This window comes from Prionailurus bengalensis, chromosome A1, assembly GCF_016509475.1.
Source record: "Prionailurus bengalensis isolate Pbe53 chromosome A1, Fcat_Pben_1.1_paternal_pri, whole genome shotgun sequence".
Classification (NCBI taxonomy): Eukaryota; Metazoa; Chordata; class Mammalia; order Carnivora; family Felidae; genus Prionailurus; species Prionailurus bengalensis.
Window position 1 is genome coordinate 70,555,092 of NC_057343.1, and position 15,450 is coordinate 70,570,541.

General features: G+C 41.5%; 1 protein-coding gene across 25 annotated transcripts in view; it reads right to left on the reverse strand.

Moving 5' to 3' along the window:
- The window catches only part of DOCK9 (dedicator of cytokinesis 9), a 291,625-nt gene that overhangs the window by 39,915 nt on the left and 236,260 nt on the right, over positions 1–15,450 (reverse strand). For 13 of the 25 annotated variants that reach the window (XM_043582204.1, XM_043582080.1, XM_043582187.1 and 10 more), the window contains exons 36-39: positions 14,024–14,090; positions 12,150–12,197; positions 9,169–9,305; positions 1,331–1,446 (exon numbers count right to left, since the gene is read on the reverse strand). In XM_043582204.1, coding sequence (XP_043438139.1) covers positions 1,331–1,446; positions 9,169–9,305; positions 12,150–12,197; positions 14,024–14,090 — 368 coding nt within the window. Of the gene's footprint in view, positions 1–1,330; positions 1,447–8,613; positions 8,658–9,168; positions 9,306–12,149; positions 12,198–14,023; positions 14,091–15,450 lie in introns of all 25 variants that reach the window. The other 12 variants (XM_043582155.1, XM_043582226.1, XM_043582118.1 and 9 more) reach the window with 2 other exon arrangements.

The following is a 15,450-nucleotide window of genomic DNA, read 5'->3' on the forward strand; positions in this document are numbered from 1 at the left end:
TCACTGTTCTCATGTGCCCGCAGACACACCTCTGCTGCATGTGCCCTTACCCCCGGCCACACAGCACTAGGCTTTCCTGCTCGTTGGCACGGTGGGGCCCAGGCAGAGGGCAGAAAGCCATGTCCCAACTACTGTTCCAAACTTAAGGATTCTCAGTTAGCAGTGGTACAGGCATACCCTGGCCAACACTCACATTAAACATGTCATTGCCTATTTGGACAACAGTTTTTAACTAAAAACACTCAAAAGAAAATGGAAAGAGGTTCCAAACGTGGTTCTGGTAGAGCAGAGGCTCTCAAGTGGTAGCATTCAGGTCTCACCCCGAGACTTTAGGATTCAGCCAGTCTAGGTGAGGGCCTGAGAACCTGCCTTTCTAACATGCTCCCAGGGTTTCCAGCTGCTGCCACCCAAGGGACCACACTCTGAGAGCCACAGGAGTGGAGGCTCTGTGTAATAAGACACTGCTGTCCTCACACATATTCGATGAGAGTCTGCATTTCCTGGTCTCTCATCTGGGTTCCTAGTAATGACATTTCGTGGGGACACGAGTGGTGTGGCTGCTAAGAAGAATAAAGGTATATTATAATAAAGTGACATGATATCAGGGCAACTATTTTTATCCTAATAAAGTAATGCGCTTTATGAGAAGCAGAGATAAGTAAAGCAGAGAACGACTCTGGCTGCATTTTCCAAATATCCTTGGAAACAAACACACTGTTTCGGTATTCGTGGCATATTAACACTAATTCAATTTCCTCCTTCCACGGTAGAAATGGAAGAAATCGTTTAGCAAGACTAGGAAGTGTTAAGTTCCTAAAATCAAGCGAGTGGCTTGAGAGACCATCTCTACCTACTTGACCGTTACTTGCTAAAACCTAAAAATAAGACAAACACCACCTTTTATTGTCTATCCTTGAAATTGTAAAAGGTGAATGCGTGTGTACTTATTTTAACTGTCGCTACATTTGGATATGTTCAAAGGTGGTAGGGGTGGCAATGCCTGATCAGGTTCCTATATTATCACCCTTGAGGGCACAGCAAACCGTGTTCCCCAGATGGATGCTTTCTTCTGGCCAAGAGGTAACCACCTCCAGGAACTGGTTCCGTCACACCCTGACTGGTAAGCTTTATTTTATTTCAGGGAATTCGAGTCATTAGCTACGGAACGGTTTCATTAAGGGATTTTAAGGATTTATGGTTTCTTTACAGGGGCAAAAACAGTCGCTGAGACAAAATATACAATATAGGAAGCTCTTGCCAGTTCAATTAAACACGCACAATGAATTTACAAGGTAAAAGCTCTGACCACGAACAGCTGTTCAATACCAACCTTAAACGCCAGTGTAAACAGAGACAGAGTGTCCAGAGCCGTAAGGCACACCTCCGTAGCAATGTTGGCTTCAAGTAGGGACTGGTGAAGGACGTCAGCGTCTGAGTGGCCATAGCCTGCGTGAATTACAACACGAGGTTACTGCCGGAGGCTGCAGACAGAGAGGGCGGTGGCCCGATACAATCACGCAGTCAACTTTTGATTATTTAGGGAAGGCTTCCTTTGGGGCTTTGTCTCCCTGTTTGCCCTTTTCATCGGTGGTGGGGCAGGGGATAGGTAATTAATAATGCGTCTGTTGGGTTATGACTCTACGATTCTGGAAGGGAAAGAATGGCAGCAACCATTTATTTTGTATTTGCCACGTGCCAGCAATCATTCTATGAACTTCACATGTATTCGCTCATTTAATCCCTCAACGGCCCTATGAAGTATGTACATTATTAAACCCTTTCTGCAGATAAGGAGACAGAGGCACAGGAAGGCTAAACAGCTTGCCTTAAGTCGCACAGTTAGCCCACAGTGGGCGCCAATCCACCGAGTACTTGGCTGAGCTGCTGGGACGGAGGGGCAGTGAAGGAGGCTGAGGCTTCCCAAGCTTCCCACATGGACACAGGCAGCAGAGGAGCACAGGGGTTAAGAAAATGAGCCCAGGGTCAGCCTGCTGGTCCCTGGATCCAGCTCAGCCACGTGCTAGCTGTGTGACCGTGGGCAAGTTATTCGGCCTCTTTATACCTCTGTGTCCTGGCCTGTAGAATGGGGACAATAATAGTATCTACCTCAAAGGGTTGCAGTGAGCATTAAGTTGGTTACAATTTGTGAAATTCTTAGAATAGTGCCCGGCGCATGGTGAATGCTACGTAAGTGCTGAATCGCTGACGTGAAGAACCAGGCATGATAATCAAGAGTTGACTGCACTGCTAATAGTATTCTACTTGCTTTATCAAAAAGCACGAAAGCCAGTATATCTGAAGGAAACGTTTAAGAAAAGGAAAGGACTTGAAGAATCCTAATTTAAATACAAACTGATATCTACTATACGTGGCTATAAACTTCAATTTAGTACTGACATAAATGTAGCTCGACATACAATTTGAGATATTACATTATGAAATGATATGCATTAGCAGAAATACATACAGGGGTGCAAAGATGTTACAGGACTGATCTAGATGACAAAGAAAGATGGCATGATAATAAAATGTCATGTAATGTCTTTCTCCAAGGAGCATAAGCAAATCATCACTTACTATTTAGGTAATTTTCTTTATACTCCAGAGAGGAAGACATTTTGTATACAGATCAGGAAAATGAAGTGCGGAAAACCTAGAGAATTTTCTTGAGGCCATTAATGGGGGAAAAAAAACCCCTAGAAACTGCACCCTAAATTCCTGATCCAGGTCACCATATCATAGTACCTGTTACTAGGATAAAGTAAAGTAACTAGCACGATGTTATTCTCGCTTGAGCAAATGTCAGAGTTACAGAATGATTTTTAAAAGACTACAAAACAGACTTTCCAAGTTACTGAGAAAGATGGATATATTTTGGTAATAAGGTCAGCCAAGGCATCACCCCATTTGGCATGGTTTGTTTGGTAAGATACAGAGATGATGAAAGAGGAAAACGGACTGTTAATTATTGTTAAAGTGATCATAAAATGGGGCAAGAGGGGAAAAAATCAATACAGCACCTTTTGTTAGATCAACCAAAATTATCACAGGTCACAAAGACCCTTTGTTGAGGGCTGCCGTTTACCCCTACTGATGGTTAATGATCTGGGTTAAATTGTCCCAAGAACTGGCTTTAATTTTTTTCTTGGCACAGAACTGACATTTTCTTTTTCTAGGTAACTTCTTGGCTACGTGTATGCATATGCGATCACCTACACGCTCAAGGATTTCCACTGTGTTTACTTTCAGCTGGAGGTCTAGACCAATCCAGGACTGAAATTTGGCCATGTGTTGTCTTTAAAACATATAATCAATGGCCATGCTAGTTAAGTTTTTATATAATTACGTATCCATGTATGGAAACATGACAATGACAAATTTCTCTAAACTCTTACACCATCAGTGAATCTTGACCTTGTCTATCTGATCTCCTTAAGGGGGACAGTCAGATTCATATGGAGTCTGTCTGCCTGTGTCTGAATTATCTAAGAATAAAAGAAATGATCTTTTTAAGCCACAGTTGGTTATAATTTTGCTTTTTGTTAAGCCCTCATCTCAAAACAGAGGATTATTGGAAGGGTTGTGGGAGGGGGGCTGGGCTAAATGGGTAAGGGGCATTGAGGAATCTACTCCTGAAATCATTGTTGCACTATATGCTAACTAACTTGGATGTAAATTAAAAAAAGAAAAAAGAAAAAAAGAAATCAGCAGGATTCCTGAGCTGGTGTTATTAAAAAGTCCCTAAAAGTAAGGGGCAGCATGGAGAGGTTATGTAAGTGGTAGACACTGCAGGGACAGTTTACTGAGAGATGCTCCGGTGGAGAAGGCTTGTCTGAACACCTGGAACAAAGCCGTGCACGAGGGAAGGCTTTAGTCAGCGGTCACCATAGGAAATGAACTGACTTGGTATATCCAAAAAGTGATCGTAAGAGAAAAAGCAAGTTCTTAAGGTACTGGTCAGCAACTCACTGAAGCTGATTAAGTGGATTCTGACCCCAGCAAGCAAGAAGTGCTGTGTTAACCAACCCTACTGATTTTCCCTAGGGGACAGCGCTTGGGGCACTGACTGTCTTCAGCCAGGCTGCTCAGGGAGAGGAGGACTTCCTCCCTTCCCCAGTGTGCCATCTTTGGCATGCACATCATGGACTGCTCTTATTTACACACTCTTTGTTCTGATGTCACTCTATGATAAAGGATTTATTCTAGAATCCCCAAATCTTTTAAACACTCAGAGGCCAGGGATGAGATTTCTTCCCCTATCTAATGTCATCTGCTCTGTTAGACTTAATTAACCTTGCTCTGTTTAATAAACTGTTACTAGAACAGCTTGACTGAATAATACTGACCACATCTGTAAACTGTCTCCCCCTCTCCACTGCCATGACATCAGAGGTGATGTGGTGGGAGGGACACAGCTACATGCCTTTTCCAAACATGAGAGGACATTCGAGCTCGAAGAAGTCAGATATGTATTCTCATAGGGAGCACTTTCTTTTCAACAGCTGCCCTTACCCTTTATGAAACCAGAATTCTTGTTTTTATCATTAATTTTTTTCCCTCTGGCCCATATAATATAAATCCAAAAAACAATACATTTTATGAGAAAAATGTAAATGCTACTAAATGACAAGGAATCTTCTTGCTAAAAGAAGTCCCCAAATGTTCACAAGAGGCTCTAAAATACAGAGAACAAGCTGAGGGTTGCTGGAGGGGTTGCGGGTAGGGGGATGGGCTAAATGGGTAAGGGGCATTAAAGAAGACACTTGGGAGGAGCACTGGGTGTTATACACAGGGGATGAATCACTGGAATCTACTCCTGAAATCATTTTGCACTATTTGCTAACTTAGATGTAAATTTAAAAATAAATGAACTAATTAATTAAGAAAAAAAAGAAGTCCTCAAATGTTGAAGATCCAGTCTCCCAGGTATATTAACTCATGGTCTCCAGCGTTTACTAACTGCACATATTTTTGCAATGTATCAGGTGGACCAACCCCTACATCATCTATTGTTCATCTCCATCCCATTTTTACTGCTAAAAAGGTTTTCCTCACAAATGAGCAGAGAGGAAACAGTAGAAATAAGGAATAATATTCCCAGGCAAAACTTACGTGATCTTGCTGTCTGTCCTCTGATTCACACACACACACACACAAACAAATATGCTCAAAATGATTTGTGGAATGAGTCTAAAATCTCAGTTTATACTCGAGGAAATGGTTATGCCATCTGCTCTCTCTGACCAATGCCTCAACCTAATGTTGAGCAGTGTCTGAAAATAGTACCTGTTATGGGATTTACATCTCAAACTGGGAAAACACTTGGTTTATGCATACATTTTAATTTAAAGTCCTTTTTAAGGGTATTAAAAACATAAACATGACTGACTTTGAACAGGCATTTTGCCAGACTTTTGAGTTCTGAAACCCCATCAATTACAAGAAGTACCAATGACTGACTGTCATATTAGATGTACTAGGTAAGATACAGGTGTAAGATAGGTCTGTTATAACTCAAAGATATACCCTGATATTATAAATGCTAGAAAATGTGCAAAAATGTATTTCTCAATCGAGGAACCTGTCTCAGAATCAAAAAAAGTGGCTTTACTAAACAAACATTTCATTTACTATCTTGAGTATATATATACCTTCAAAGCATCCAAGTCCATTTTTACCTATTTTAAAAAATATATTGCCAGGCTTAAAACCTTTTGAAAAATATTAATTTTACTTCAGAGGATATATGCATTCTCTGTATTTTTCCTATTAATTCAATATTATATCAAGGAACTTTATCACTGATACTCATTTTCTTACTTGTACTTCATAGACATCAAAGAATTCCAGAGTTAGATGGGGTCTTACAAACCCACTCGTCCAACTCCTCACCTTCTCTTGTGATGTTTAAGTGACCTGGACAATACCCCCAGTGGGTCTTCATCCAGTCTCTGTTTTCACATCTCCAGCTCCAAGTGCCCACGCTAGCTAATGGGCAGTTCAGTTAGAAAATGCTTTTGCACAATGACCTGAAATCTAATTCTCTGCAACTTACTCCATGACCTTGAACTCTCTCTTATACTGGATTATATGAAACACAGGTTTTCTTGAAGTGCTTCTACCTCTTGCTGGCTTTCCCCCCCTCATACCAGTGGGAAATATGAATTCTCATACAAATAGATTTAATATATTCCTAGGGCAACATATAACATCAAAGTAAATGCAAGGTGTTATTTTATATGTTTTGCACATGCATCACCTATTTGCAAATGTGTTTCACTTAGCTTCCCTCTCATAGCTTGGCTTATGTAAAATACTCTATATGCAGCTATCACTCTCAATATACCATTTGACACAAATATCTTCTGTTGACACACAATGGTGGTACTTTACAATAAAAAGGTCAATGTGTTAATGTTATACACATTTACTTTTCATGTACCTGGGTAATGACTCAAAGTTAATGAACCTCTCTGTATCTTTTGAGTTGTTTTTTTTTTTTTTTGAAATAGTTAAAGACTATTTTGAGCACAGTAGGATTTGTATTTTTCATTGTTTCCTATCAAAATCCAAGAGTAAGAACCTGCCACGGTGACATGTGTACTGCATATGGTGTCCTTTCCCACGTCCTACATGGATGTGCTAATGGGGGCATGAAAGTTGGCCTCCATTGAATTAAATTTCCTGTGGTCTTCTGCTGCTCCCTGCTGGTCAAGCTGAGGCCTGGCAAAGCCTTTCCTACTCAAAGAAAAAGGCAAAACAAAAAATGCAGGTGGTGTATGGGGGACTCTTTCTATTTTTATTCTTTTCTAAAATAAATTCATTTTAGACTCTGGCACCCTACAAATCTCTCACATACTGGATCTATGTCATATATTGGATGGTCCAACAGAAGGTACTGTATTCATTGTTAAAGAAGAATTTTTTAGGAAGACATATATACCTACAGACTTCCCACAGAACACCCAGGTACAGGTGTGAAAATAATCATGTATGTATATATACATATACATGCTCACACACATACACATGTATACATATAGCACATACTTCTCTGTGGCTTCTGGACAAACTGACAATTTGGAGCTCAAAAAGCTAACAGAGGGAAAGGCTGACACCACCCAAATACATCATCAGATTTAGAGTTGTAAATGAAGACTGAGTTCTTGAAGAAGACGCAAGGACTGTGAGACACCAGAACCAATTTGGGATGAGCAGGAATTATAGGAACACAGGAGAAGGCTCAAAGAGTCAGTTACACACTGTTTATTGGGAAGGCAGAAGGAGAAGCTCTGATGGAGGATGGTGTCACTGAAAACTGACTGAAGCAGAAACTATGGGAAGAAAGAGAAGAGAGGCAGGGAGGACGGGCTCTCCGTGGGTAGCAGGAAGAGAGGATGGATATCAACCACATTAGCAATATGGTCCTTGGCTGCAAAACACAGCCAGCTGTCTCTCCCCTCCAATTCAAGCCACCATTGCAAAATCTGTTTGCAGTGGGAGAAGCTGCCGTAGTTCTTAGTGGATTAAGGCTATTTATTCACGTGCCGATCATTCACTTGACTTTTGTTTTCTGTGTTTCCTGAATGATTCTTTGGAGGCGGGGACTTGGTCTGTTGATTTATTTTTTAAAGTGCTTTAAAGTTTAAGTATTTATTTCAACTGATGGCGAGGTAGTCCCTGTGTTATAATCTGCACAAAGGCAGTGTAGCAACTTCTGCAGAACAATGGGAATTTAATTTCTGTTTGCTAAATGGGAAGTGAAAACGAAAAACAACAAAATTTTTTGTTTTGTTTGTTTCAACCCCTTGGCTACAGAGGTAGAAAAAGCCCTAACAGACAAGAGGTGAAACAATGAAGCGCTGTGGCCTTAGATGTGTTACTAATATAAGTCCTGCAGCTGAGTATAGGACTCAGAACTAGCTCTTGAAAGCTACCAATTCAGTGTGTGGCAGGCAAACATAATACGGATCTATATTAAGCTTAGAATTTTATAGAGAGTCTATGCCCATTGCATTTAACTTCGTTGGGGTGGAAGAGGGGACAGCTGTTATATATTTCGATTCCTTGGCCTTCTTACTCTGGACTACTACCAACTTAAAGTATTGAGAATATTGTCTTTACTCTTAGCCTATATTAAGAAAGATCACAATGAGTGCAATTCCTATGGTTAGAAATGATGAGAAGATATTAATAACTACATTAAAGACATGGAATGAGAACAAATAATTGTCTAGATTAAACAACTAGCTACATTATACCTGGAGAAAAGATGAAACAATTCAGAGAACATGTCACTAACAGAAATGGTATTTATTATAAATGATCGCCATTAGTTTTTAAAATACTGCATGGCTGATATTCTTTTAGGTTTTCTGCTTTGAGAAACCCTTAGAAAGATGAAACATGTACATGTTTCTAGAACTACTACATGACGCCATGTCCCCTCTGGTGATTTGAAAAAAGTAAATTAAAACTATGCTCCCCCTTTTTGGTAGAATCTCTACTGTGAAGTTAGAAAGCCCCAAAGTTAGGAAGGCAAGATGAACGAAAAGGTCTCAGTTTGCAAGTGAAGCGGCCTCATAAGCAGACTCCAACCTGATTAAATCTTACCATTGTCTACAGAAATTCCAAGCACACTTGATATCTTTCTCACACTGAAAACACAGAAAAAGTCACTTTGTTATTGGCTTTTCCACACCCTCACAAATTGATTCATGGGCTTTATGTTTTCACAGCAGTTTAAGGATTAACATACGTTCAAAGCTGGAATGTCAGAATGTGGACACGTGATCAGTTACATGCATGGGCTCAGAAGAGTGAAAGGGACCTGTTCCAGATGTCCTCAGGACTTCCAGAGGGAAAATGCAAGTATTAAGTTAAAAATATCAAGAGAATGTTTGGCTGTCAAACCTGCCAAATTTTACGTTAAAAAATACTGAACGGAGGGGTTGGGACACTTTCAGGTCTAATGCCGTAGCTGATCACGTTCCGCATTATGTCACTCTCCTCCAAAGAAGGGGATTTCGCCATGAACTCTTCATCCCACTTGCTCTGAGCTGGAAGAAAAGTCAGGTTGGTGATGTGGCGCAGTGCGGCCTGGGGCTCTCCCCTCTGAGGTGTCACATGAGATGGCTGGCTGTTACGATGGCATGTCATGGGACTTACTGTGGTTAAAAGTGAGAGAGTTATCCAGGCTGCCCAGCTGCTGCAATCTGGCATGCATCATTCCTGTTCTGTTACGGGAAACAGGCAATGTCTGAGACTTTCGATCATGAACTATGGGTCCCAACCCCTCCTGGTTCCTGCAACATGAGTGAAATGGGATAGAAGCAAAAGTTAGACTTGTTACACTGCAGCAGGACGAGGAGGGTTAGTGAGGCCAGGACATAGCACAAGGGACGGCCACACGCCAGCCACGTGCAGCGCAGCATTCTGGGGCCAGAGGAGCCAGAGACGCACACACAGGCCTCAGCTCTAAAAGGGTTCACAGCAAAGCACCTGACGACAAAGAAGCAAAAACCAAGCTGAAGCAGGGAACTTTCCAGTTCTAGAAAGTACTTTAGAGATGCTGCTTTTAAAAAATTTGAGCATCTGTCTGAGGTGGTGCTAAAGATTAGCGTTCTGACAACTGCCAAACACCACGAAACTTTTCGGGTTAAATAGGTTATTAAAGAGCAAAATAAAAAAAAAATTCTTTAATGAAAATAATGCATTAGAAGAAGCAGAGAACAAACATGCAATGAGAAGGATTATATGAGGCGGTTTTAACACCTTTATTCTTACCCAGGCAGGAAGGAGAAGAGCCACACACTTTGTTAAACTTGTCAGCAGTCAAGTAAAGAAAATAGAAAAGTGATCTGGGTTAGCAATCAAACAGCTAAACTTCCTACTGTGTACCATCACCAGAGCAGATGAAAAATGAGACCCGTGCTGGAATGACACCTGTCGCCCATCCCGTAGCCAACGGTCTCCCTGTGTTATTGTGTGGAGTAGGACAGGGCATGCACGGAGCGTCATCGGGCAACATGCTGCTGAGTGATTTCAGACTGACGTGATGAGAAGGCACAGTAGTCATCAGACCGGACTGCCACGGAGAGCAGACACCGAGAGCGTTTACACTACTGCTCAGGACCTTTTTCACATGTAGCAGAGACCATGGCAAAATTTTCCATACGGCAGGGCACACAGCTCGCCACAGGGCACGTAACAAGTAACACTACCTTCCACTCCTGCCTTCCTATGCCCATCTGGTTTTAGGATAGTCCGAGGAAGCATACTTCTATATGCAAATATATACAGGGTGCTTATAAAGTCAGAAGACCTTTTTTTTTTTTTTCTTAATTAAATTTACAGCCATTACAAGTTAACAGTTACACAAAACCCAATTCTAAAATATTTTGTTGGGACAGAAATCTTCGGCTTCCCACATTCACCATGTTCAGTTCTGTGGCATTTCATCCTATTTTGCACAACATTCTCCAAATGCCATCTTGTGATGTAGGTGACAGTTACTTCAAGGAGGCTGTGAAGCTTGCTGGGCACAGTGCCAGCAATATATGTGTCTGCCCATTTTCACGGGACAAAGTCAAAGCGAATAAAATCAAGGTGGGAGGCATTACTGTATAAGGTCACCTTGTATATACTTGCTTTTGGTACTCAAAAGTGCAAATGTAAAAATTACTGTTACAATAAAAAATAACAGCTAAAATTAGAGAACTTGTAAGTGCCGCTGCATTTCAGTTAAAAATAAAAAATATTAATAGGATAAAAGAATAAAATACGCTAAGTTTTCTTTAAAAAAAACCCACAACCTTTCAATGAACATAAAACATAATTCTGGACATTTCTCAAATATCCCAAGAAAAGAACAATGTTAACATAAAAAGTAAAATCTTCACATTCAAACAGTTCTTAAAAATCTCTTTCCCATTTCATTGCTGTAAAACAGAATCATAGATAAGAGAAAAAACCCTCAATTACTACTAAATTTTAAAGTTTTTCTTACAATGTAAATATGTTTACTTTAAATAAACTGCTAAAACCAGTAACAATAGAAAAATAGGATACTTAGACCAAGACCCCATAGATACATTATCACGGAATACGCAACACTGACAAAAACAAATACAGACACACAGAGTGGTATAGGGCGGGAGTAAGAACTTGGTAATGACAAGATGTGCTCTGAGGAAATGCTTCCAAGAAGGACCTGCGTGGCTGTCCCCGAGCAGAGTTTCCAGCTCTCCTCGAGTTCAGGATGGATCTGAGAGTATGGTGTGGGGCAGGGCAATGAGGATGTGTGATACTCAGCAAAGAGCCCCGGCCGGACAATAGTAGAGCATGGTCAGCTTAGTTGGAGAAAAAAATTTTAGAGATGGTTTTTGTGGAAGTCTAAACAAATCTGAGATGGACTGAAAACACTCTTTCATTAAGAAAAAAAGGCGGGGCGCACCTGGGTGGCTCAGTCACGTAAGTGTCTGACTTCGGTTTAGGTCATGATCTCGTGGTTCATGAGTTCGAGCCCCGTGTCAGGCTCTGTGCTGACAGCTCGGAGCCTGGAGCCTGCTTCCGATTCTGTGTTTCCCTCTCTCTCTGCCCCTCCCCTGCTTGCACTCTGTCTGTCTCTCTCTCTCTCAAAAATAAAGAATAAGCATTTAATAAATTTTTTAAAAAAGGGAGTGGTTATATGAGAAATTAACATCTTTGTAGTCGGGAGAAGGAATGGTAAAAAATGACCTTTGAAAGTCAAGGTCATTGTTTGAAAGTCAAACAGGGAAAGGGGAAACCACTGAAGAAGAAGAAAAGAGCAAGGAGACACACCAGGAGGGGCTGGGAGAAGATAAAGGGGACATGGAAGGAAGAGAACATGGTGGGGGTGGGGGGTAGAACTTGGAAGGAAGTGTACGAGAGCAGCAGCAGGCCATGAAGGGAAATCCTTCCAAGAGATGTGCATGAGGCAAAATGAGACAGAAGGAGTGTGGGAATGTAGGCGGAAGATGCTACCAGATTTGATGGCAGCAATCCAAAGACATCACGGCTGTTTATGAGAATTCCAACTGCCAATCATCACAGATGACGATTCCCACACATTCAGATCCAAGTGACACGGAGAATGATACACAGTTCAGACCAAACCCCCACAGTACCTGGCTATGTATCGCTTCCCCATGTACTGGAACTGGTGCAAGCAGACTCTGCAGACGGGATGAAAGATTATTAGGAAAACGGGAAAATAACTGTCGTCAATACGTTGTTTTAGTTAAACCCATCAGGGGCGCCTGGGTGGCTCAGTCAGTTAAGCATCTGACTTCAGCTCAGGTCATGATCTCACAGCTCGTGAGTTCGAGCCCCGCATCGGGCTCTGTGCTGACAGCTTAGAGCCTGGAGCCTGCTTCAAATTCTATGTCTCCTCTCTCTCTGCTCCTCCCCTGCTCATGCTCTGTCTCTCCTTCAAAAATAAATAAAAACATCTAAAAAAAAAAAAACCCATCAACAAGAACATTTACTAAACTCTTACACCTACCACTAGCCTCTTGCTTCTGGGGCTCAGAAATTCTCAGGAAGGTCCCTCTCGCCCAGAGACGGTTACTAATCTACCCTTGTTGTGCTGCTGTTGGTACTGTGCTGCATGGTCAGAGCCACAGAGAGGCTGGGACCAACAGGGCTGTCCACAGACTCAGGGTCTGGACGCGGACTCAGGCAGTTTGTCATAGAAATCACAACGGAGGGGCGCCTGGGGGGGCTCAGTCACTTAAGCGTCCGACTTTGGCTCAGGTCATGATCTCTTACTTCATGCGTTCACGCCCTACATCAGGCTCTGGGCTGACAGCTCAGAGCCTGGAGCCTGCTTCAGATTCTGTGTTTCCCTCTCTCTCTGCCCCTCCCCCGCTCATGCTGTCTCTGTATCTGTCTCTCTCAAAAATAAATAAACATTGAAAAAAATTAAAAAAAAAAAAAGAAATCAGGATGGAAAACCTAGACACTGGTGCACTCTTCTAAACTGCGTATTTGTCCTCTGAGTAAGGAGCTCCCTCTTTTGGCTTTTGTAAATGGACTAGTCCCTTACAGACACCCAGTATCCAGTTTTTTGGTTTGCTGTAATATATCCACAACACTGACAGTTTTAAAAATCATGTATTTAATAAGAAGCAGCCACAATAATGTCCAGTATGTTCTTCTGGTGCTGAATCCCATATGTCTCTCCCACTTTTAACTCAGCAGAGAGAACAATCACAAGACTATGAACCAAGGCCACAATCCAAAATGCACAAAGTTCTGAACACCATAGGTTTCCACCTGAGTTTAAGCAAATACATTTGCAGCAAAATCATGACCCCAACTAAAAAGATCTAAAGCTACTTATAACTTACCCCATTATCGTGAACAATCATAGTGCTGCAGAAAGTTTTTTTTACTGCAGAAGCAATAATGTGTTTAATTGTGGAGTGCTGTCTGAGACCCCGCTGGGGTGTTACAGAATATGCTGTATATGTACATTTTCTAAAAATCTAATAAATTCTGGATTTGGAAAATCATTTGGACAAGGGACTGTGAATCTGTGTTTTTTAAAGTAGAGTTTAAAGGAAATCAGAAATGTAAATTAAAGAGATAAAATGAGATAATATAGATAAAATGTGAGATTTCACTTATATTTCAAAATCATAGTTATTTTTCTGTCTCAGTTTTCACAACTGCTTGAGCTAAATTAGATTCAATTTAGAAATGTAGCATCCACCCAATTCGGCTAATAAATTGTGCTATCTTATTAAAATGACTTATACACACAGTTAGCTCTCATCTATAACAACAATATCTCTAATAATTCAGGTTTGGTCACTGCCCACTGAGTCATGTGCTCCTGAGAGCAAGTGCTGGGGTCGGGTCCAGGAGAAAGAGCTCAAAACTAAGTGTGAGTATACAGCATTCCAGGTTCAACTACATTGTATTGCTCACACCTTTTAATCAGCCAGGAAAAATAAAGATTAAAAAAAAAATCAATGACCAAAACAAAAGTACTCACTCAGATATTGTAAAAAAATCCATAAGTTCAGACGTTGAAGCCTTGTTCCAATATGTAAACAAAGCATCTAGAAGATAAACATTAATTTGGTCAGAATCACGATGTGTATTATATGCATTAGGGGATGGGGAAAAGATTTTGGAGCATAAACCCCCAAACCCTCCTGCTTTTACAGCTAATCAAAGAACAAACCACAGTGACCAATCTATACCGGTAACATATACAACATGCACATTCAATTTAAAGAAGCTACATGTGGGAGCACCTGGGTGCCTCAGTCCGTTAAATGTCTGACTCTTGGTTTCAGCTCAGGTCATGATCTCACGGTTTCCTGAGTTCGATTCCTGCACTGGGCTCTGTGCTGACAGTGTGGAATCTGCTTGGGATTCTCTCTCACCCTCTCTCTCTGCCCTGCCCCCACTTGTGCTATCAGTCTCTCTCAAAATAAATAAATAAAAACTTAAAAAAAATAACTGAACTTTAACCTCATCCTGCATCACTCAGCACCATATAGTACACACACACACACACACACACACACACGTGTGTGTGTGTGTGTGTGTGTGTGTATTTTTTTTTTTTTTTTCCCAAAGGTTGACTGCCATGTGCAGCACCTCATTTGGATGTGTCTGGAGTCTTGGAAGCTGGACTCTCCTACATTCTCCCACAAATAGACCTTGAGAGCTTGTCTGGAGGTTCCAGCAGGGAAGCACAGCTATCATATACCTTTGACCCAAGAATGGTCCTCCTCTGTCAGGGAGGGTCGTCCTCTTTGACCAAGCGCACAGCTTTGGGAGGGACACACATGGAGCAGGGAGGGAGGAAGGGGACACCCACCTAGCCAGCCAGATTGGCCAAATCAATCCTGGCGATCAATGGGGTGACAGATGTCACAGCCAGATAAACCCACACATCCTTTTTTTTTTTTTTCATTTGAGAGAGAGAGCACGAGTGAGGGAGAGGGGCAGAGAGAGAGAGAGAGAGAAAGTTTTAAGCAGGCTTCACACTGAGCCTGACACAGGGCTTGATCCCACAACGCTGGGATCACGACCTGAGCTAAAATCAAGAGTTGGATGTTCAAACGACTCAGCCACCCAGTTTCCTTTATAGTACACATTTAAGTTATATATAATGTGCTCTTAAATGGACCAGAAATTTCAAAGAATACAAGTAGGCATATAATCTCAAGTTAGGCTCTCTCTTTGCTTACTACACAATCTCTCTCCAGTAAGGAATCTGTTGAAAATTCTTGTATGTACTTCAGTACCCTCTTCCTAGCACACACATGCAGAAATGGAGGCATACATGCTGCACACACTGTTTCTCCTTTGGGTTTCAATTCAACAACATAGTCTAGATCAATTCCAATCTTTTCCAAGTTGCATCATATTCCTCTCCATGAATGCACTGTGATTGAGTTAGCCAGT